This window comes from Mastomys coucha, unplaced genomic scaffold, assembly GCF_008632895.1.
Source record: "Mastomys coucha isolate ucsf_1 unplaced genomic scaffold, UCSF_Mcou_1 pScaffold23, whole genome shotgun sequence".
Classification (NCBI taxonomy): Eukaryota; Metazoa; Chordata; class Mammalia; order Rodentia; family Muridae; genus Mastomys; species Mastomys coucha.
The window spans coordinates 92,610,538-92,635,632 of NW_022196906.1; the positions used below are offsets into that span (position 1 = coordinate 92,610,538).

General features: G+C 43.5%; 1 protein-coding gene across 2 annotated transcripts in view; it reads right to left on the reverse strand.

The window, feature by feature from the left end:
• Nucleotides 1-25,095, reverse strand: part of Pik3cb (phosphatidylinositol-4,5-bisphosphate 3-kinase catalytic subunit beta) — a 106,810-nt gene that overhangs the window by 22,804 nt on the left and 58,911 nt on the right. For both annotated transcript variants that reach the window (XM_031346283.1, XM_031346284.1), the window contains exons 9-16: nt 19,194-19,445; nt 16,908-17,004; nt 15,694-15,824; nt 10,396-10,446; nt 7,437-7,625; nt 5,118-5,239; nt 3,948-4,091; nt 2,125-2,224 (exon numbers count right to left, since the gene is read on the reverse strand). In XM_031346283.1, the coding sequence (XP_031202143.1) occupies nt 2,125-2,224; nt 3,948-4,091; nt 5,118-5,239; nt 7,437-7,625; nt 10,396-10,446; nt 15,694-15,824; nt 16,908-17,004; nt 19,194-19,445 (1,086 nt within the window). The remainder of the gene's footprint in view (nt 1-2,124; nt 2,225-3,947; nt 4,092-5,117; nt 5,240-7,436; nt 7,626-10,395; nt 10,447-15,693; nt 15,825-16,907; nt 17,005-19,193; nt 19,446-25,095) is intronic.

The following is a 25,095-nucleotide window of genomic DNA, read 5'->3' on the forward strand; positions in this document are numbered from 1 at the left end:
GCTTCAGGAGCTGTACAAATACTGGCAACAAAAGAACCAGATGAAAACTGGGCTATGCAAACCAGATCTTTCCAAACTATTTCAAACTAGAATGTCTTCCATGTTTGTACAGTTGGTAACTGCTATGCCCCATTGCTAACTGTGATATTCTTTTCCTGAATAGTATCCTAAGTGGCCAAAAGTCAAAAAATGCTTTTTAAGTATTTCTTAAGTATTTCAACAATTGTCATTTTACAACTTTGTAATGATAAACAAAAATACCATGGTGGGCTGGCAGAGCAGCTCGGTGGTAAGGTCCTCGTGGCCAAGCCTGGAGAACTGAGTTCCATTCCCAGAAGTGACACAGTGAAAGGAAAGAACACTCTAACAAGTTACCCTCTGACCTCTACCCCTGCGCCCCTACCCCACAACGGAAAGGACACAGAGTCTTCCTCTTATAGTTCATCAGTCAAGAAAACAGTAATGACTAGTCCTAGTGGTAATCATTTTTTACCCAGAAGGCTGAAAAGTTCCAGGCAAGCCTGGGTAACTGAGACCCTGATTCACTCAAAACAGAATTTTTTAAGCACAGGGATGGGGTAATTTGGAGACTGGGCAAGTATGTTTGCAGAGGGCTGGAGTTTGGTTCCCAGCACTCACACTGGTCAGCTCACAAATACCTGTAACTCCAGCTCTAGGGATCTCACACCATACTCTAGCTTCTGTGCCTATCTGCACACAGAAAAGGGCTGGGGCTGGAGCGTAGCAGTGGAATGCTCACCTATGGGGCAAGAGGACCTGGAATCAGGGGAGGGAGATGGGGAAGGGAAGGATGGTATGCGTGTCTCCTTAGGAAGTCATATTAAACACTTCCAGAGAACCAAGAGGATATGTAGTATGCTTAGAAATGAGCAAGGGGAGCCAACAGTCACACAATGAGGTCAAACACACAGCAACCAACCAGGACCTTATAAGCCTGGGTAGAAAAACCCAGAATTTCAGTGTTATGAACAATTATTGTTAGGGATTTAAAAAGGAGAATAATATGACTGAAAAAAAGATCACTTATCAGATGTTCAGAGGCTGAGCTGGGGAGGGAAGCAGACAGGGGAGGGTGGGAATAAGGAACCCCCAGATGAGGGGACCACCAACCCTGGGTCACAGTGGGGATCAATGATACTGTTTCATGGTGTGAATATCTGTTAGCTGCTATTCTCACACCCCGTGGCCTTTCCAAAAGGGGTACCATAGTCATTTCGTAAAAGCTTATGGAAGGTTCTCTAGCTAAGTGAGCAAGGAATGGTAGAATATTCTTACATTCTCAGCACTGGGGAGGGGTCATGAGTTCAAGGAGCAGCTTGTGCTTACACACAGAAGGAGCACAATTAGGCAGCAGACTTAGAGCAGTATGAGTTCTTGACACAGGGTAATTATTTAATAACTCAACAGTAATATCAGCAAGACTTCTGGATGGCAAGAACGCACTACAATTTTAGGTATGAAGATATAGCTTGAAAAGGTAACAGGACTCTGAACTACAGAAATCACGTGTTTATACCTCACTATATCTCGGTCTAAAAGATGAATTATACACATCCTAACACTATACTAAAGAGTTATAAAGCTTTAAAAACTCACTAGCTAAAGAGCAATGCAGGCTACAAAACACTGGAGGCAGAAGACTGCCTCCCTCACATCCATCATGAAATACATATAGACTACTATCAAAATGTAGGGCATCCTATTAATATAGAAAATAGGAGATATGCTTTAACTCTAAGCTGAAATTTATCTTGACAAATTTTCCTAAAAGCCAACGGCTGGGAGATAGCTCAGTGGTAGACTGCTTGTATGTCAGGTACACAGCCTTGAGTCGATTCCTGAGCACAGTATAAATTAGACACCACATTATATGGATCCCAGCACTCAAAAGCCTGGGGCAGGAGGATCTCCTGACCTAGGTCCTCCTTGACTAAATAATGCGTTCAAGGCCATCTTGAGCTTCATGAGACTCAGTCCATTCCCACAAAGCATTGATCAGGTTAAGTTACTGAAAGGGCAATGAAATATGCGGCTGGAGAAATTCCATTTGATAAACTAGATTGATCACCATATGCTAAGCTGAATTAAAACAGAAGCTCATACCTGTTTGGAAAGCACCTTCATGTGCCCTACACTTCCTCGACAGTATGCTTCTAGGATGACGCCAAACTGTATGGACACAGCAGGAGTGTGGACCTCTGACCTGCAGAAAAGCAATATTGAAAGGGTTTGTAATCGAACACCTTAGAATATGGAGAACAAGCACTGACCTCTTTATTCTGCCGTGAAAAATGCTCTTCTGATGCCAACCAGCCGAGAGCTGGTCACCCCAAGCACTTACCACTAAGATGGTCACACCCTGGTTAGGACTCAGAAGAGATCTTAATGGGCAATTCTTTAACTGCAGAAAACTAACATTCCCACCTTTTACCTGAACTGCCTTTTGAGAGGGAAAGGAAATGTACCTTAGGAATTTGGAGAGAATCAGGTGGAAACAGAAATCTATCTGACTGTGGCCAATGAGCCAGTCAGTCTAACCACGTTTTTGTCCCCCTTTCCCAATGTCATTGAGTGCATACTGGGAGTGGGGCGCAAGCCATAGGATGTACATGGAGGTCAGAAGACAACTGAGGAGAGCTGGGTCTCCTCTTCTCTTTTATGTGGACTCTGCATACTGAACTCAGCTTGGCAGGTTTGCACAGCCAAAACCACTGCTTACTAAAGCATCTTGCAGGCCCCAGATTTCTTTATTCCCTCCAATAATGGTATACATGTATTGAAAAAAAAAAAGAAATATTTATTTTGTCATTCTCTGAGGGGCCCCAAAATAGTACTGAATTGGATGAGAAAACAAATTATAAATAAAAAAAAAAAAAAGCACCAACAAGAAAATCATATTAGGAGGGGAAATCTGATAAAATACTACAGTATTACAGAGATGATAAGTTCTTTAAACTCTTAGTCAAAAAGGAAGAAAAGAAGGCTTTTTTTTTCTGATAAACTTAAGTTTTAACAGTGAAGTGTGCAAATGAAGGGTAAAGAAGACTAAACGACACACACGTGTCAGACTCTGTGGTCAAGCCCTAGCACTGCAAAGAAAACAGACACATAAAAACGGGCTAGAAAGGTGGCTGGGAGGTTAAGCGCTGGTTCTGCTCTTGCAGAGGAGCCAGGTTCAGTTTCCAGGACCCACACTGGATGGCTAACAATTGCTTGAAACTCTAGTTTCAGGGAGATCCTGGGCCTCTGGCCCCTACACCCATCTGTACTCACATAAACGTGGAAATGAACAGTTTAGAATCACATAGAAACTCTGGCTTTACTCAGAAATAGTAGTGATAATAATACTATTCACAAACTGAAGCTGGAGAGATGGCTCAGTGGTTAAGAGCACTGGTTACTCTTCCAGAGGACCTGGGGTCAATTCCCAGCACCCACATGGCAGCTCACAACATCTAGAACCCTGTCCCAGGGATCTGACATCCTCAGACATATATGCAGTTAAATCACCAATGTATATAAAATACAATTTTTTTTTTAATAAAAGAGAGAATGAAGTTGGGAGGGAAAAGTGACAGTGGAGCTGGGGAGGGGGGGATGACGCAGATCTGATCAGAGCACACACAGTATAAATAGTAAATCAATATTTTTAAATGAAAATTAGTTTGTTAGAAAATATTACAATAAAATAGTTACTAGTCTTAGTTAAAAATCTAGAAAGCATCATAGAATACTTACCTGAAATATTGGCCAAATGATGAAAACAGAATTTAGGTATCAAAAAATAAGAGAAGGCAGCAAACAGTGTGAATGTCATAGATGGATCAGAAGCCACCCAGCTGCTGCTAGCCCGCTAAGTGTCTTCCGTGACACTGGATTAGTTATCAGAGCACACAATGGTGTCAGACTGACACAGGACAACTCACCTAAGATGCCAAAAGAGAAACTGCCCAATCCTCCGATTGTCAAGGGCTCTTTCTAATAGGAATCTGGAAAGGGCACAATCAAGAAAAGGCTCATATTTCAAAACCTGCACCAATTGTAAAAGATACTGAGAGAGTTCTTCATCACTGAAAGAAACAAAAGAGAGAGAGAAACTCAGCCACCTGTGCCAGAAAACGATCCCTCCCTACTAACTGCCACGAGCTACCTGACTAATGTGCATGGGTCTCCTGGACCAGGCTTGTCACTTGTTTACATTCACCATACCACGTGATTATAGATATAATCTGCCAGGAGTCATGCCCACTGCCCCCAAATGGCCACTTTAACATAATTATTTTTATTGTGTGTGTGGCATGTATGTGGTGTGTGTACCACAGTGTTCAGAGGACAATGTGGTGGAGTGAATTTTCTTACTCTCTGTCTAGGTCGGTTCCAGGGGTCAACAAGGACATCAGGCTCCCTTGGTAAAGTTTCTCCATGTCCACTTATAAAAACATACAGCTACCAGAAACAATAGGTATAAGGCGGTAGGCTGCTTCTCCTATTCATAAGATTCTGCATCTCAGACTATTATGGACTATTCTAGAGGCTATTCTAGAGGCTACATAGTTTCTTCTGCCTATCAAGCTATTTAAAATAGATCTGATTTTAAAAGCAAGAATAGACCATAGCCAGGACTGGGGACAGGAGGGTCAGTTTGAGAACTAGCTAGCCTGGGCTACATGATGAGTTCAAGGGCAGATCCCATGAAAAAATAAACAAATGTGCCTCCATCATAGAATACTAACCCTTCTTATTTGAGGTAATTGATAGCCTACGGTGAAGGAAAGAGGGGACACAGGCATTGCTGCTCAATTTGGAAATGCTGGCCTCCAGGGCTGGCCAAGGGCAGGCACCTGGAAACCAAGGTCTCAGAACTCTGTCCTGTAGTGAAAGAGGAGAGCGGCTTACCTACACCTAAACTGCAGCAGTCAAGGTCTGTGCTGCAGACCCAGCAGAGGGCGCTAAGATCCCACACAAGACCTAGCCACCAGCATTCAAACAGGCTTCCTTTGGCTCTTACCTTACTAATGCAATATTCGAGGAGCCACCCCCCTTCCCTACCCACTCAGGGGACTCCTTGCCCCAGGACAGTGCCATAAAAGAGATACCTCATCTGTCGCAGGCAGCCTACAGCGTATTCTCGGACATACTGGTCTGGATAGTTGAAGTCCAGGAGCTCCAGTGCTTCCCTGGGGGGCAGCTTGGGCCAGATCTGCAGGAGCGCCTGAAGCTGTTAAAATGAAAACTGGGTCTGAAGTTTGGTGGATGAAAGCAACTTCTCTTTCACGGCATTGGGAACAGAGATGGGTCCCAGCAAGGGGACACTTAAGTACTGATGCCTCAGACATCCTGGCAGGTGCAGACTAATGAAGGTTGTCTCTGCTTCTGAAACGTTCTATGTAAGTTTAAAAGGTTATTCTGTGCTACGGAAAACAGAGTAAGACACTGCAGGTGTCTAAAGTGACTAAGAACAAGACAAGTATAAATACACCAAGTCTCAAGCCAAGTAGAGACGTATATACTAAGAAACTCAATAACTCAATACAAAATTACAAAGTTTAGTGTATGTGTGTATGTGCGTATTTGTTTTGAGGCAGAGTTTTTCTGTGTAGCTCTGGCTGTCCTGGAACTCCATCTGTACACTAGGTTAGTTTAGAACTCCAACATCAGCCTGTCTCTGCCTCTCAAGTGCTGAGATTAAAGGGGTGCACCATGCCCATCTGCTTTTAAACGAATCTTAAAGAAATCTATTACTTTACAGGTTTGGGTTTTTTTGTTTTTTTTTTTTTTTTTTAATTAACCAGAACAGGCTTGAGCTCCTCAAATCAGAAATAAATGTAAGTGATCCACTAGAACTGAATAGTGACTACATTCTTTTTAATGGCTAATATATCCTATTACAAATGCTAATTGGACAAGACTCCCTGGGCAAGAGTTGGAGCTGCATGTGAAAGACATAGCTGTGTTTACACCCAGGTCTTCAGAAGAGGAACTCTGCCATGGCTCTGTGAGATGCAGAACCCTCCTTCTGTGTGTAGGATGCATGTACAGGGCAGTCTCACAGGGACAGATTCCTCCTGTGGGTAGGATGCATGTATAGGCCAGAGTCTCACAGGGACAAACAACTGGGAATAAAACTTGTTTTGACTGAGGGTGGAAAAAAGTTTGATTTGTGGCAATCAAATCAAAGCTCAACACTTGATAAAACCTTACTCTCTAGTATTTGCTATCTCTTGTTGGGCTTTTCTTGAGTATCCTGTACCACTCACAGCAATTTACTGTCCCAGATCAATGCTAGAGAGCTAGGTTGATTAGCTTACAGTGAGGTAAGCATGTTCCTTCCGCTTCTCAAAAGAAACTGTACCAGGTATGGAGGTGCATGCCTTTAAGCCCAACATGTGAGAAGCAGAGATAGAGGGATGTCAGTGAGTGTGAGACCAGTGTGGTCTATCCAGTGAGTTCTAAGCCAGCCAGGGCTATGGAGTAAGGCCCTGCCTAAAACAACAAAGCCACTTGGGGTTCTAGGAGACTGGAGAAGGTACCTGGGGCCTGACCATTGTCCATTTTGGTAGATGGAGGCTCCCAAACTACTGTTCCAGTTGTTAATATAAGGCCTGGTCACCCCACTCTGATGCCAGGATCTCTGAAGTTACGTAGAATATGTAAGAGTTTAAAACCTCAGAAATAGCTCCTGCAAAGAATTATCCAACAAGTTAGGCATCATGGTGCATATCTGCAATCCCAGCACTGGAAGGCTAAGACAGAAGGACTGAACATTTGAGAGAGCCTAAGGTAATACATGTAACAAAACAAAAACATCCAACAGGAGCTGGCAGGATAGCTCAGTGGGTAAGAGGACTGACTATACTTCTGAAGGTCGTGAGTTCAAATCCCAGCCACATGGTGCTCACAACCACCTGTAATGAGATCTGACGCCCTGTTCTGATGCATCTAAAGACAGCTACAGTATCTTTATATATAATAATAAATAAATCTTTGCGCCGGAGCAAGCAGGGACGGAGGGAGCAGAGCTAACCGGAGTGAGCAGGGCTGACCAAAGCGAGTGGGATTGACCAGAGTGAGCAGAGGTCCTAAAAATTTAATTCCCAACAACCACATGAAGGCTCACAACCATCTGTACAGCTACAGTGTACTCATATAAACAAGCAAACAAACAAACAAATCTTTAAAAAAATAAATGTATACAAAAACATCCAACAAATGGAAACACTTCTATGGAAAGACATTTTCAACAAAATTAAAGAGTAATGTATACACATACACACATACAGAGAGAGAGAGAGAGCAAGAGAGAGAGAGTGAGAGACAGAGAAAGAACAAGAGAGAGAGAGAGAGGGAGAGAGCGAGAGCGAGCTTTTTTGTTATTTGGGGGAAAGAAAGTGGAGGGAGAAGGAATTTTCTGTCACCTGAGCAACATCTTCAAGTTTATTCCACTTGATTGACAGTAGTAGTTTTGGCAGTGACTGTGGGAAATTTTCTCGGCAGTCTTGCCGTAGAGTCCAAATAAGGTCCATTTCATTCTCACACAGCTGAGACAGGGGGTCCCTGTCCAAGATTTCTTTCAGTACAGCAAGAAATTTTTTCCCACCACGACTCTTTAAGAAAGTAAAATAGTCATTATGGAATTTAACTGTGTAAACCACAGGCAACCATTCAGCAAATTTATATACAATGGCTGTGAGCTTTACCAACTGAAATTCTGTACCAGAATTAATTAATGTGGATCCTTCTAAAAAGTTTGCATTGTTCTGTATTAATAGGTTATAAGCTATGCATAAAGGTTCTTTTTATAAAATCCAAGTGCAAACACTAGATGGCACTATTGCTTTTAGATTAAATATATATCATGTAAATAGCTTATAAATTCACTATTATTTGAGTTAAATTTTTTCAACTTGCTCTGTAGAACAGGCTAGTGAGACTCTGCCTCCCAAGTGCTGGGATTAAAGTCGTGCCGGGTAGCAAGCACTTTTACCTCCTGAGCCAACTCATTATCTCCTGATTTCTACCAACCCCTAGTCCCCCACCCCTAAGATAGCCCAAACATATAACAAGTAAAATAAAAATAATAAGCAGAGACCTTGGCTTGTGCCTTGGCATAAAGGCATAAAATTTCTATAAATTAGAAACCCTATGATTGGAACTAGTGAGATGGCTCAGAGGTTAAAAACACTGGCTACTCTTCTAGATGTCCTGAGTTCAATTCCTAGCAATTACATGGTGGTTTGCAATCATAGGTAATGAGATCTGATGCCCTCTTCTGGCTTGCAAACATACGTGCAGACAGAGCAATGTACTTTAAAAAAAAAGAACCCTACGATCACAAAACAGCCAAACTGTAGAACATTTACTCAGGTGCAAAGCACGGGCCCAGTTCACAGAATTCCATCCTAACACACAAACGAAGAAGGTCCCTAGTGATGGCACAAACCCAGCATTCTGAAGGAGTCAAAGTGCCAGTCAACACAGACGACCAGGCTTAAATAGCAGCAACAACAAAAGAACCTGCTAGGTGTGGTATGATAACACCTGCCATCCGAGCACTTAGAAGGATGAGGCAGGCAGGAGACTCAGGGGAGTCCAGGCATCTATGTTCTGCTACACGAGTTTGATGCCAATCTGTCTAAAATGTGCTGGGGGGTGTGAACATGAAATGCATATGAACTTATTAGGGACGCTTTAGTGAGAGAATGCAGGTGTGATGAGGGATTGGAAACTTTAGGGAAGAGTGAGGTGCTAGGCACCCAGTTCTAGAGAACTCAAGCTTGGATTCAAAGAAGGGGAAAGGTTGGGGGGGTGACATCTAGGATTTGGAGTAAGGTATCTGCCTGAAGAGTAAGAACTGGGAGACTAAGTGTTCCCTGAAGAGAGAACAGTGTAGCTGAACATGCATGCCCCTTCCTGTGACAGTAATCCTGTCAGCAGTGAAGAGTACAAGTGTTGGACCCTTGGGAGCTACCAGGTCCCAGGATACTTGGGAATCTTCACATGTAGGAGTCTAAATCCTGAAGGCACATTATAGTGAACAGGCAAATAACCAGAGTTTAAAACTTAAGAATACAAAAACCAAGAATCCACATCACTGAGGAAAATGGGGGAGGGTTTTGTTCCACGTAAGAACCTGAGCTGGAAGCTCTCAATGGAGGTGGTGGGAAGCTTGGTATGCCAACACAAAGACCTGAACTTTGACTCCCAGGACCCCTGTGAAGGCCGGGCCAAGCATGCATCTGTAGTCATCCATGCAGAAGACAAAGCAGATAGGCGGCTTCTGGTAGCTTGCTAGCTAGTTAGTCTAGACACCATCTCACAGTGACTGGACTCTATAGGAAGACTTAAATAATGAGATGGGCAGTGGTGGCGCATCCCTTTAATCCCAGCACTTGGGAGGCAGAGGCAGGAGGATTTCTGAGTTCAAGGCCAGCCTGGTCTACAGAGTGAGTTCCAGGACAGCCAGGGCTACACAGAGAAACCCGGTCTCGAAAAAAAACAAACAAACAAACAAAATAAATAATGTCTCCACTTTGTTCTATGGAAAAATGCTCTCACTGAAGATGTGTAGTGTATATAATATCAAAACAACATACACTATCGCCGCTGGCAGTCTCATTCTGTTCCCAGCCTAGTACGGAGACCACATGTCTCCCTTTTGCCAAAGCCCGCCTGCCAAAGCTGGCTCTGCCTCTCCAGAGCTCTGAAATTACTCTTCCCCGAGGCTGGCTGCTGCCAACCCTGCTCGGCACTCCCAATAGCTGTTGCGCACTCTTGAAAACCCTCACTCTGGCACAGTTACGTTTCCCCCTTTCCTTTGAGCTCAGTTGAATCGCAGAGAGAAGGGAAACATCAGACATGTTTAGGACCATCCTTAGTTTAGGACCAACAGATAGCACAATTGCTGGGCACAACCTATAATCCTAATTTCATCATCTATTCTAAGTTAGAAATCTTCAGTGGTGGATCTGCCACCTGAACTAACAACAGCCTCCAGCCTATGCGTGCCTTCTTGCTCCCAAAGTCCAAAAGGATCATCCCCTCCCTCTGCCTTCCCTCTTCCTCTTTGATATTTGAAAGCGCAAAGCCTCCTCAGTTAACTAGCTGATACGAGGACAGCACTGGAATTCTGTGGAGTGCACCAGCAGCCACTGTCTACTGTGGGCCACTACCCTGAACTTATGCAGAACTGGGCTTCCCATTCGAGTCATACAAGCCACCAACACTGAGCCACATTCAGCACTGGGATGTGCACTTATCACACCCACAGACCGCGTCCAAGGTGTCTCTCCTACACATTCATTACAGCAGATGAGGTGAAGGCACTCATGTCACACAAAGCTCTGTAGCAAGGACCAGGTGGAAGCTGATACTTACTGACACATTAGCACTGTCTCCACTGGCAATCTCAGCTGCCTTCTCAATGATCTGTTGGAAAAAATAAAAACTTACATTTTGTCCCGATATTTGTAAAATTTTCTATGTTAATAACTATGTTTGCACTTAGATTATAAGAGATTGCACATGCTTGGCACTCAAAGCCTTTATAAATAAAAACAAAATTAACAAATGAAACAACACCCCCCCACCACCAGTCAGTGTTCCTCCAAGGGCTTCAAATGCCTGGACAACAGGGAAACAATGGCTCCACCCAGGGGACTGCAAAGCAAGGACTGTTCCTAGATAAGGTAAGTTAAGAGTTACAGTGGTGGTGCACACCTTTACTCCCAGCACTTGGGAGGCAGAGGCAGGTGGATCTCTGAGTTTGAGGCCAGCCTGGTCTACAGAGTGAGTTCCAGGACAGCCAGGGCTATACAGAGAAACCTTGTCTTGAAAAAAAAAAGAGTTTCGAGGGTGGGGCTGAAGCGATAGCTCAGTGGTTAAGAGTTCTTGCTGCACTTCCAGAAGACCTGGATTTGCTTCCCAGAACCCACACAGTGGTTCACAATCATCTGTAAATGCAGTTTCAGGGGATCTGGTGTCACCTTTTGGCCTCCCTAAGAACTACAGGCATATGGTACACAAATATTTGTGTCAGCATAAGACTCCACATATAATTATTTTATTACTTATTAAATAATCTTAAAAAAAATTTAAAGGGTTCTAAGGGAGAGACCCACCTACTGTTCAGCAGCCTGAGCAGACAGAAGACACACAGAGGCCCACCCACTGCCAGGCAATGCGGATGAAGGAGAACATTCAGAGAACAGCTTGTAGCCAAAGGGATGGGTGTGCTATATACACAGAGGCCCACTTGCTGTGGAGAAGAGGACACCAGAGGTCCACCAGCCATGTGGCCTGCCCACAGTGGGAGCCACTGCAGTATACAAGTCCCATGGCAGACAGATGGGAGAGGGAGAGAAGCGCAGCATTAAGAGAGCTAGAACGAGAGACTGGAGGGTAGAGAGGAACAGCCTGTTGCGAGCAGCCAGCCCAGACACCTGCGGCCATGGCGAAGTCCCAGCCAGTACTGCCACCTGAGGACCACGTCTGGGTCTATGTTTATGTCCATGGCTCATATTACCACTAGAGATGTGCAGAGGTCCCTGGTCTGGCAGCCACCCAGGCAGCATAGTGGAACTGGCCCTGATAACAGGGCCTTGGGTGAGCTGTGAGCATGAGAGTTGACTCTGCCAGCCACTCATCTGCCGTGAGGTGGCAAAGAAATGGAGGTGGTGTGTGTATCCTACATCCCCCACCAGTGGGAGTTTGGAGAGTTGGCCCTGGGGTCATGAGAGCAGATGGCCTGGCCCTGCCTGTTGAGTGGCTGGCAGCAGCACTTAGGAGAGCAGGATCTGAACACACCTGGGCAACACAGTGGAGCTGGCTCTGGTGACATGAGTGTAGGGGAGCCACCCAGAGAGCAAGCTCACCCTGTTTCTTGCTGGTTATAGGTGAGCTACCCAGGGCAGGGCTGGAGAGTTCGCTCTGGTGGTATGGGTAAGGGAGAGCTGGTGAGCTGACCAACTTCACTACAACCCACTCCCAGATCCAGGGCTTTGATTGGTCCACCCCAGTATCTACCTCATCTATGAAGTGCCCAGGCACACGAAGACCAGTATTGGTGATCCAAAGCTGCAAGATCCCCATGACACAGGGCAACAATAGGATTTCCAAGAGAGTCTTGGTGAGTGAGAACCCAGGATTGATAACATAGCAGAAGCCAGAGGTCTTGAACCAGACCAATGACTCATTGTAGAGAGCACTTACAAGTAAAGCTGTGTGAGACACACTGTGACACACGGCAGCTTCCAGGGTGTTGTCTATGCTTTGTTTGTTTCTCTTTTTTGTTTATTTTATTTTTCTTTGGTGGGTAGGGGGAGGTTGCAAGAGCAGAGAACAGATAGAGGAATGGGAGATGAGTGAGCTAGGGTGCATGCTGTGAAACTCACAAACAGGCCGGGCAGTAGTGGCGCACACCTTTGATACCAGCACTTGGGAGGCAGAGGCAGGCGGATTTCTGAGTTCAAGGCCAGCCTGGTCTACAGAGTGAGTTCCAGGACTGCCAGGGATACACAGAGAAACCCTGTCTCGAAAAACCAAAAAAAAAAAAAAAAGGAGAAACTCCAAACAATCAGTAAAAAGTTTTCAGACGTTACTCACACATGAGCCTTATCACATTTGATTTTTTTACAGTTAACAGCTATCAAGGGCTAAGGTGCCTGTAAGTCAAGAGGAAAGCATTTGCCTAGTATGTGGGAGGTCCTGGAAGACCCAGAATCTGCAGCCAGTCTGAGCCCATTCTACCGGGGGAAGCAGTGAAATGAAAGGAAGGATGGCGGCAAGTGAGTCGGAGAGCGGGAGAGCAGGAAAGGACGAAAGGAGGAAAATAACAAAGCAGCCACTAAAACTGCAGGCTGCGGCTTGGTGGAGGTGTAGCTCAGTGTAGAGCAGTTCCTAGCACGTGGCTGATCCCCAGCACTGCAGTAAATCCTGCAGAAGCACTGACACAGTGGACTCCAAAAAGCAGTTCTTACTTCCCTCTGTTCATAGAGAGGGCTTGTGTTCTTGAAAAGACTGGAACCTACCAATGTGGGGAGACAGGAAAGACTCAGGAAAGACTCAGCCCGTGATTGGACTTTGCTAAAAGTGGTCATTCTCAGCCTACTGCACAGGGTGGTCATTCCCAGCCTACCTCACAGGGTGGTCATTCTCAGCCTACTGCACAGGGTGGTCATTCCCAGCCTACCTCACAGGGTGGTCATTCCCAGCCTACCTCACAGGGTGGTTTCTAAGGTCAAGTGAGAGTAGTCACTACTATTAAGCAATGGTCATAAAATTCTCTTATAAAGCAGGAGATAAAGAGGACAGTGGCAATGCGGAGTAACATGGGACTTTCGAAGCTTCTTCCTTTTATATTCATATGACTTATTTGTACTCATCATAAAACTCTCACTGAGGCAGAAGGACCGATCAAGGCCTGCCGGACAACTTGACACAAAAGAAATTTTAAATGGAGGCTAGACAGAGCTACATGATGAGGCCTGGTTCAAAGGAAAGAAAAGAGGGTAGGGCCAGGGACATAGCTCTAAAGTGGAGGACTTGCTTACACCTACAGTCTCAGTACTCAAGGCTGAGGCAGGGGAGCTGAAAGATGAGAATTAAGGATGACAGAGCAACAGTGAAACTATACATGTAAATAAATTAGACCTCTCTAAAATTAGATAAATGCAAAGTATTTGTATAATATGTTTGAGACATCTAATTTGACCCCCAGTAAACTGTGATCACTGAACACACACTGTGGCTGACAACAATCACCTGAAGCAGTGGCTTATGAACAAGTTCTTATCTAAAGACAGATTCAGGAGCACAGAAGTGTATCACATTAATCACATTTAGTTTTTTCCCTACTAAGTATGTATAAAAATGGCAAGTTCTTACCACAGCAGTTGTTTTAAGAATCACGACTCTTTCTTTGGTTTTAAATCACCAGTCAGAATAGTATTTTAATCTTAGTTTTAATTCATTTACTTTGCAAACTGGTGTTTGAACCCAGGACCTTGTGCATGCTAGGCACACACTCTGCCACTGAGCTGCATCCACAGCTCTCTTTATTTTTTATGTTTTTGAGAAAGAATCACTTTATATAGCCCAGGACAATTTGGAAATCACAATTCTCCTGCCAATGTATCACCAGTACTGGGATTATAGATGTGAGGCACCATAATGGACAGAAAAACTTTTGTTTTTCTTTTTCTAGACAGGGTTTCTCTTTGTAGCCCTCCTGTTCTGGAACTCCATAGACTAGGCTGGCTTTGAACTCAGAGATCCACCTGTCTCTGTCTCCCAAGTGCTGGAATTAAAGGGGTGTTCCACCAATGCCCAGCTAAAAGGCATTCTTAAAGACCTTATAATGATGAATTGGTTCTTTGGTGGATATAACTGATACAAATAAAGTACAAATGAATAAAGCAGCACTGAACTACATAAATTAAATTTGCATAAGAGTCTAGAAACCATCTCTGAGACTCACTAAGTACATAACTCTGTATTTATGAGTTCTGCTTAGCATGAGTGAGGCTCTAAGGTCCAATATCATCAGCTCCTCCACTGCTACAACACACACAGTCTCTTTTATACAAGTCTGATTGTGCTCAGCATGAAAATGAACTGAGTGTGTAAGTGGATTCATTTAAATAGCATTTAGTACTTTAAATGTAGCCTTTTCTTACTTGGGCCAAGAAATCTCTTGTGCACATTTGTCCAAAGATTTCTGTATTAAGATCAATACCAATCACACCTAGGAGAGGAAGGAATGTCACACCTGAAAATCAAAACATCTTAGAGGCTGGAAAGATAGATGACTCAGTGGTTAGGAGCACCTGGCCTTGAAGAGGACCCAGACTCAGTGACCAGCACCGACATGGTAGCTCCTAACAGTCTGTAAGGCCAGGTTCCCGGAATCTGATGCCATCTTTGGACCTCTCTGTACACCAGGCACATTCATATTCATAGGCAAAATACTCATACACATAAAATTACAAACAAAATAACATAAAAAGAACATTTGGAAAGGGCTGGGGATGCTGCTGAGTGGTTAAGGACGCACCTCGAGGACCTGGGCTCAACCTCTAGCCGCAGAGGGAAGGGAGAGTATGAAATAGAAATCCTTGCCACAGATTTTACTGATGTCACTGCCAGGTATGGTGCCTCATACCTGTGGTCCCAACTCTTTGAAGATGGAGGCAGGAAGACTGTCACTGCCTCAAGGCTAAGTGTGAAGTACACAGTGAGCTTGAGGCCATGCTGGCTAGACTGGGCACTGTCTGAGCAGCCACTGCCCTCCAAGTCCTGACAACGGCAATTCTCAGCAGGCAGGAATCATCTCCTCTCTCACTGCATCCATATCTCTGAATAGACATGATGGCATTTTACAAAACTCACTGCATATTCATAGTATGTGCTAATACACACACCCAAGAGACTCTGCCTCAGATGAGAACTCAAACAGCTAAATCTCTCTTTACAAACACGGCTCCTGAACTCCAGAGACGCCATGTTTCCCTTGGTCAGTGATAAAAGCACACACATCGACTGCCATGGTGCCTTTCACTGGATCTCGCTGTCCATGAACAGTTTTGAAAGAGAACTAGACATACTGAGGTTGCGTGAGCATTTACACCTGGGAATAATGCAAGTCCTTTGTGCATCGTGGCCTTTTAATTAGCTTACCTTATCAAAGGGAGGGTAATAATAAGGCTGCTTCTTATTCTCTGGAAACTTAATATGCAAGGCAGTAGCATTCTCGGCGTATGGGTTCGTCTGCACAGTCCCCATGGGATTCAGCATTTCCTCCAGCTCATCTAAAACAGGCAAAGAATCTAGATTTTTATTTGAATAATTAAGAAAATGTTTTTGGAACTGAACTTTAAAAAACAAAAGTATGGAATTAGTTTTCTTTCATAAAACTGTCCTAAAGGTTGTATCATCTAAGCAAGTTTGGCAAACTGTCAGTAAGCCTTTAGACACAGGAGAAGGACTTCATCTCTCCTGATCATCAAGCTAACTCTAACTGGAGAGAACATGCTTTCACTGTTCTCTGCAGAACATGCTCTCTGCAGAGCGCTCATCCACCAGTCAGGGCAGCTATAAGCAATAAAGCTTGCTATTAAGAGACACTGTTGATTAGGAGGTTTTCTTTAACACCAACAAAAATAAAATGTTTAATACAAGAATACTTATGGGATGGGGGCTTCCGAAGGGGAGACCTGGAAAGGGGAAAACATGTGAAATGTAAATAAAGAAAATGTCCAAGAAAAAAACAAGAATACTCTCATTAAAATTACATATATAATATGTATTATTAATATTATATAATTTACATAATTATATAATGTAATACATGTATTATATATACTATACATACATATATACACACAAGAATTCCACATCTATAGCAAAATACTCTGTGTAAGTCAATTTGAGTATGAATAATAGATAGGCATGGTGGCATAGACTTCTAATTCCAAGATTCTGGACGCAGAGCAGATCTCTGAGTTCAAGGCCAGCCTGACCAAAATAGTGAGTTTCAAGACAGCCACATTGAGAGACCTTGTCTCAAAAAAGCTCCCAAAAAACAAAAAACAAAAAACAAAACAGCAAAAGAGAATAAATAACCAAGATAGCTTTTTTTTTTTAACTGAAATATGACAATAGTTAGTCAGAGAAACACTGACTGATGCACCGGTAAGACAACAGCTGCTTGCCAGAACTAAGCACTGCCATTAGAATGCCAGTGTTGGTGGCACATACATTTAATCCCAGCAGGAGGATCTCTTAGTTGGAGACCAGCCTGGTCTACAGGGTTCTAGGATAGCCAGAGCTACACAGAGAAACCCTGTAATAAAATAATAATAAGAGTGGTAATAAAAAAGAGTAAATCTTACCAGGAAATGAAGACCAGCTGTGTAATATTACATCTCCAGACCTCAGCTGTCCTTTGAAGTCAAAAACCATGGTATTTACCCATGCGACAGGATAATGCTGTTGAAAATGGCATTGCATAAATAAACCCAGAATGAACTTCAAGGCATCACAAAACCCATGCCCCATGTTTCAATGTAAGTACTAGAAATTTCTGATGTTCTAGGTAATTTCCAAAAATTCATGCAAATTGAAAACAATACAGTAGCCATTTCAGTATCTTTATAACTTTTAAGAACAATTCTACAGGCCAATTAATATATCACAATAAAACAGTATTCACACAAAACAGAAAAAATTCTGAAACTGGGGGTTTTTTGGTTTTTTTTGGGTTTTTTTTTTTTTTTTTGGTGTGTGTGGAGGGGAATGACACAGGGTTTCTCCGTGTACCCTAGCTGTCCTAGAACTTTCTCTGTAGACCAGGCTGACCTGGAACTCAGAAATCCTCCTGTCTCTGCCTCCCAAGTGCTGGGATTAAAGGCATGTGCCACCACTGCCTGGCTGAGGGTGAGCTTCCAAATGATTAATACAAACAAGGTGGGCGTAGAGTAGATCCTAGCATGGGAGGAGGCAATGCCTCTGGATATTGCAGGAATTATTTACATTGCTAAGAGAGGGGCACTTTTCACGTGTGGTGGCTCACACTTGCATGGCCAAGGAGGAACAACCGCTGTGAGTTTGAAGCCAGGCTGGCTACACAGCAGGCTATAAGGAGCAGCGGGCACGTGGCCTTTGATTGTAGCACAGCACTCCGCGGTGAGAGAGCCTGTGTAGATTAACAAAAGCGGCACTCTGCAGCAGGACTCTGATGAAGGCACTCAAATGGCAGGCCAACATTTTCTTTTTAAGGATTTACAGTACTTGTCTAGCAAGCAGGATGCCCTCAGTTGGATTCCCAACACTGCATAAAACTGGTGGAGTGGCTCACACCTATAATGCTAGACCTTGGGAATGAAGGCAGGAGAATTAGGAGTTCAAGGTCATCCTCGGCTAAATAACCTGCTTAAGGCCAGCCTGGGTCACAGTCTTTAATATGCATGAAAACAAATAAAATAAATAAATGTATGTCTGCTTACATGTATGTACATTTTTTGAAACCTTTGAGAATGTTATTATCAAGATAAGAAAACCCACAAAGGAACCATCTCTTCTATGATATTTGAGACATAACAATTTATTTTTAGAAGGATATATCATAATAAGCAGAGGGAGTGCTTATGTTTCCAGATCTTCTTCCCATCTTCAGTGTTGTAGACCAGGCTGGTCTCAAACTCACTACACAAGCAAGGATGACAATTTAGGAACATCAAGAGTTCAAGGTCATCCTTGGCTATAATCAATGGGCTAGCTTGAGCTATAAGAGACCCTATCTGGTGTGGAGGGAGGGAGGGAGTGAAGAAGGGGCAGAGAGGGGGTGGGGAGGGAGAGAGCATTGAGCTAGCATAAGGAGATGGAGAAGAAATCACCTGACTAGGACTGTGGGTAAGTGCTAACCCCGAGCACACAGGAGGACCTGGCAACCCACAGCACTGGAAAAACAAAACCACTGCTGCTTCTAAGACAGCTCTGGTGGCACACACTTTCCTCAGTAGAGAGAGGCAAGGGGACTGAGAACTCTAGTGACTCTCAGGGCAGCCTGAACTACACAGAAAGACCTTGTCCTTAAAACATGTAATACATGTGTGTGCATGCCTCTAAGAGAGAGAGAGAGAGAGAGAGAGAGAGAGAGAGAGAGAGAGAGAAATTACCTAATACTAATGAGAAGGTCTGATTTTTCAAATTAAAAACTGACGTCAGTCATGCCTTTGTGTCTGAAAGTCACATCAGGCATGCTGAGTGACATACAATCTATGAGCTTCCTATAATATACATAGTACCAAGAATTTTGATAAAGATCCTATGGACCGTTATTTTAGAAATGTCTTTACTTTCTGTGTCCAGTGGCTCATACCTGCTAGTCCCACCAGCAGAGGTTGAGACAGGAGTGTCACAGTGGCTTCAAGGCCAGCCTGAACTACAGGGTGAGGTTAGGGCCACCCTAAGGTTTTATGCATCTGTATCATGAAATCTCTTCGAACAGATTTGAGAAAAGAACATAAAAAAGACATGAACATGGAAACTCATTATCTTCTTTAAATTAGTTCTTAGGGTTCAAGTCACATGAAATGATTTAACTTCTGTTATTCCATTATCCCAGAGCCTTAAAATGTCCCATGATATAAATAATTTTCTAGTTATTATTTCATTACCACTTTCCCGGCTTTCCTGATGGTCTGATATTTAGAGGGATTAATAGTTTTTGTTGATTTCTTCGTTTTTACTTTATCCAAAACTGCATAAACAGCAAAACATAATCGAGCCATTCTTGGTAAGTCGCAAATATTAATATCAAATTCCAGTTGTTCATTCCAAATATGGTCGTTCTTTCCTGATATCTCTGAGCTTACGACAGTTTTACACAGGAGCTCGGTTCCATGAAAAAGCCCGGCTCTGACATGAACCTGTAATGGGGGAAGAAAACAATCTTGAGTACTGCACACCTCGGGCGTCCCACTCAAGGACAGCGAGAACACGGGAGAGCCGAGAAACAACAGTTGGACAGTCGCCTACAGGCGTTGGCGAGCACTCACTACACAATGCTGAGGGTAACCTGGTTTTCCCTTAGTAAGTGGAGTAGCTATCATAGCCAACACTGGTCCAAACACCAGTGGTCTCCATGGAAGAATGGAACTAAAGAAGAGGGTTTGAAGGCCAACCTCAGTTACACAGCAAGTTTGAGACTAGGGTGGACGATGTGAGATCCTATCTCAGAAAACCTAAGCAAACAAAAGGAAAGAGAACTTGTGAATGCGTCATCATCTGTTACCAGTCAGCTAAAGACGTTCTATCTGCATGTATAATCATGCCAAGCATCGCTCGGTTTTCACACACAGGACAATGCAGAGCAAACGCAAAATGTCTAGGAAGGTTTGCTAGTGCCAGGGAGGTAGCTTAGGGGCAGACTACTTGCCTAGCATGCACAGAACCTCTCGTTTGATTGCCAGCACTCCATATAAATTAAAATGAGAATCCCTGATTACCCTTCACTCCTGTATCTTTAGAAGTGCCCTGACACAGCAAACAGGAATTACTTGCCAGCACCAGAAATGCCATGGGAAATAAAAATGAATTAGCTTCATCCAGTCTCTTGTAAACAGATGTGTGCTCATGTGTGTGTATACAGCTAGAGGAAGAGGCCTACCTTGGGTGTCTCCCTCTCCCTCTTTCACTACTGTACTTTTAAAAATGAATTCTCTCAGGCTGGTGAGATGGCTCAGTGGTTAAGAGCACCGACTGCTCTTCTGGAGGCTATGAGTTTAAACCCCAGCAACCACATGGTGGCTCACAACCATCCATAATGAGAAACAAATAAAAGAACCTATGGAGCAAGAAGGAGAAAGGGAAGGGGACGTGGGGAGATGAATAAAACTGACTGGCTGGCCACCTCAGAAGAGTGGTGGGCTCCTCTGAGGATCCTGTACTCAGTATCTGACTTTCTCTCTCCCAACCCTCATGCTGAAACTCCAATCTTTAATAAAATTTCCCTGCACTCGGATGGTGGAGCCAGGTAGATCTTGGGTAGAGGCCAGCCTGGACAATACAGAGAGAACCTTGTCTCAAAAATACAAAAAACAAAACAAAACTTAAAGAAAAAAAAACTAGTGAGGAACAAAAGTAAAAATAAAAGCTGCTCTATAGAACGGAGGAACAGCAGCAGGCAGCAGACCTGCTTAGTGCAGCAAGGCCTCCCACGGGGGGAGGGGGGAGTGGGGGGGGGACCCTGCATAGACACAGCACCCAACAGACGGGTATCAGGCGGCCAGCATCACACACAGAACAATGGCATACTTTTGAAGACAGATGCCTTTGTATCATCTTATTCATAGCCCTGTCTATATAATGACACATATTTACTCATTAAACAATCATATGTGGGGTTTAATTATTTTTGACATGATTGGAGGTATAGTGTTTATAGTACAAAGATTATCCTTGTGTTATTCAAAGGTTAACTTCTCTGCCCTCATATCCCGTTTCACTCAGGACATGGCATTGTAATACTTATGTCAGGAACCTCTTATCTCAAGCTGTGTAAGCAGCGCTTACCATTTATTCTCTGCCTTGTTCATAAAAATACAGTAAAAAAGAAAATCAGCCGGGGGCTGGGCAGAAGAGAGAGTAGAGTGGGACTTCCACCAGCAGGAGAGGGAGAAGAGAGAAGAAAGGCAGATTCAGCCACAAGGAGGGAGAGAGGAGACATCATGGGAAAATAATACACCTGAAGCCAGAAAGCCAGCCCAATACTAAAATGCAAGTCTCTTAAGGATTCTGACTAGGTGGGAGCCCAATTAGCCTAGAGGATTAAAATAAATCAATGACTGCCTAGGTATGTGCAGTAAAGCTTGACTAAGTAAATCTTGATCTCTCTGTCATGACTGGGAAACTAGGTAGGATAAAGTATTAATTGTTCCCCCTTCCCTTTCTCCCTCTTGCTCCAGCCCTGCTTGCTCCCACCCCACCACTCATCCCACCCCACCCCAACCCTACTTGCTCCGGCCCTGATAAAGATTTTATTTACTGAATACATTTATAGTAATATTATTTGTTACAGTAGGTTGTCATTTATTCTAGGCCATTCAAATGCTGGTCCACCTTGCTCCCAACTCCCCAGGCACTCTGCCATGGTTCCTCTGTTCCATCCCATGAGAAACTCTCTCTCAGTATCACCAGCTTATCAGCAGACAGGTCTCTTCCATATCAAACTTACACGCCTTCCTTCCATAACCATTGATCTTTCTATCACACTCAGAATAGCATCAGCATCCATCTAGACAACTTTGTCTTTCACTTTCAATCCATCATAAAAATCAATTAGAATTATCTATACCAGGATCTTAAATGAAGAATGGAATAACTCAATTACTATTAAAAGCATATGTGTACTGTGACCATGTTCTGGAAAGAACATGAATAAAAGTAATTTATAGTTGGATGCCAGGAATATTAGTGACTGCCAAACCCTAAATGACCTTTGATTTTGCCTTTGCTATCTTTTAACTATTTCTAAATTAATATTCTAGGAAGCATTTGAAATGGTCATGGTCGGAGACTTTTTAAATGGAAAACCTTATTTAGGACCAGTGTAATTAATGGTTCAGCAGGTACAGGTGCTTTGCTGCCATTCCTGACCCCTAAGACCCACACCACGGAAGGAGAAATTCTCACAGTTGTGATTTGACATACAAACATGTATGAGCAAACACACAATGGATGGATGGATGGATGGATGGATGGATGGATGGATGGACGGATGGATGGAAGAAAGGAAGGATATATGGATAGATATTTTTAGATGTAATTTTTTCCTAAGGAAGATGCTTGACTTCTGGTCTGCACTTGTGCATGCACACACACACCCATACACGTACATGTACACACATGTACAGAATGCAATAAATGAGGTTGCATGTGCAGTCTTTGTACTTGGATGTAGAGATGGAAGTATTGAGACCCAGTCTACCTCACCTCAGGAGAACAATCTGGAGGTAGACGGAGAGCAGTTAAAGAGCACAACTGCTCTTAAAGAAGACAGAGTCAAGTACAGTTCCCAGCACCCATGGTGCCTGGAACTCCAGCTACAGATGATCTGACACAGGCAGCTGCACTCATGTGAACACACCACACACGTGAATTAAACATAAAATAAAAATGCCAGATATAATGGCATACATCTTTAATCTCAGAACTTGGTGGAGAGAGGAGGGTGGATCTCTGTGAGTTCAAGGCTAGCCTACTCTATATAGCAAGTTCCAGGCCAATCATAGCTACACAGTGAGACTCTGTGCCAATAAATAAACCAATCTTTAAGAAGACTGGTCCTGGGCTAGTGAGATGGCTCAGTGGGTAAGAGCACTGACTGCTTTACCGAAGGTCCTGAGTTCAAATCCCAGCAACCACATGGTGGCTCACAACTATCCGTAATGAGATCTGACGCCCTCTTATGGTGCTGTCTGAAGACAGCTACAACGTACTTACATATAACAATAAATAAATAAATCTTAAAAAAAAAAAGAAGACTGGTCCTTCTTTTTGGAGTGGGAGTGACAGAAAACATGAGGGAGGGAGGAACAAACGGTCAAGCTTCTGAATTCCTTAGCTCCAAAATTCCTGCCAGTGCCTGCTTTCTCTGTCCTGAAGTCTAGTCATGTTTTGAATTTGTCTTCTATCACACCTTAGTACCTACAAATCACTATTTCTTCTATTTCATGTTTTTACATTTTAATTATTTTGTGTGTGCACGAATCTATGTGTGTGTACATAGAAGTCAGTGAAAGTGGGACTGTCAAGATGCTTAGCGGGTAAGAGCACTGACTGCTCTTCCGAAGGTCCTGAGTTTGGATCCCAGAAACCACATGGTGGCTCACAACCATCTGTAATGAGATCAGACACCCTCTTCTGGTGCGTCTGAAGACAGCTACAGTGAATTGGGCCGGAGCAAGCGGGCCAGAGAGCAGCCACACACCTGATGGCTCATGGCCATCTATACAACTACAGTGTACTCAAACACATAAAATAAATAAAATAAATCTTTAAGAAAAAAAAAAAGAAGTCAGTGAAAGCTGAGTCTCCTCAGCACACGCCTTTAATCCCAGCACTTGGGAGGCAGAGGCAGGTGGATTTCTGAGTTCGAAGACAGCCTGGCCTACAGAGTGAGTTCAGCCAGTTCAGCTATACAGAGAAACCCTGTCTCGAAAAGACAAAAAAAAAGAATCTGAAGTCGAGTTGGAGAGCTGGCTCAGTGGTTAAGAGCACTGACTGATCTTCCAGAGGTCCTGAGTTCAATTCTCAGCAACTACTTGATGGCTCACAACCATCTGTAATAGAATCTGATGCTCTCTTCTGGTATTTGGTACACGTGCAGACAGAGCATTCAGATAAATAAATCTTAAAAACAAACAAAAAATTTAAAAAAAATAGTCTGAGGTCTTAACTGTGAGTGAGCCTGAGACAAGCTTGGATCACATGAGACACTATCACAAAAAACAAACAAAGCTATGTATACACAAAAGATGAAAAAACACAGAACTAGGTCAAGACTGACCAGGAAGCCAGAGAGCAGAGAGTAGTGAATCATCCCTGAGCAGCTTGACATGGTCTGCGCCCTGGTGATTAGTTGTGCTACTCAAAGGAACCAACTTCACAGAGAGATTGTCTTCCTTGAGCCTGGCCTATTTGGTGACTCCGTAAAGGGGTTCTACAGCTCAAACGACTCCTCGGGTAAGAATATTCGCTGTTTTTCCAGAAGGCCAACCTCAGTTCCTAGCACCTAAAAAGGGTAGCTCATAACTACCTCTTCAGGCCTCCCTGGGCATCTACATTAACATGGCATGCACATATTCATACAAGCATGTGACGTGTGCACACACATGTGCATGCACATACACACATGCACACACACATACACACACAATCAGTGGCAGCTAGAGTGGCACACGCCTTTAACTGCAGCATTTGAGAGATGGAAGCAAGCAGAGCTCTGTGAATTGAGACCACTCAGTGTTTAAATTTTCATGTTACATTTGTTTATTTACGCATTTACTTTGTACATGTGCATGCATGTGTGCAGGTCGGAGGGCAGCCTGCAGGAGTCAGTTCTCTCCTTCCCACACACACATGGGCTCTGGGAGTCAAGCTCAGGTCAGGACAGGCGGCAAGAGCAGTTATCTGCTGAGGCATCTAGCCCACTCCAAATTACGCTCTTTTATTTGATTTTAGGTGTTAAAGATTAAATTTTATTAATTACGTGTGTTTTTCTTGTGTGCATGTGAATGAGGGGAGCTATGGAGGACAAAGGTGTCAGATACCCTAGGAGCTGGAGCTACAGACCAATGTGAACACAGCCACTCAGTGTTCGTCTGAGAATGGAACTCTCTAGCATAATCCAATTTTCTTTTATTTCTTTGGTTGGCCTAAAACTTGCTATATAAACGAGGCTGGCCTCCAACTCATATAGAACCACCTGCCTCTGCCTCTTTCTTTTCCTTCCTTTTTTTTTTTTTTCTGAGACAAAGCTTCTTTGTGTTGCCCAGGCTATCTGAGGAACTCGATTTG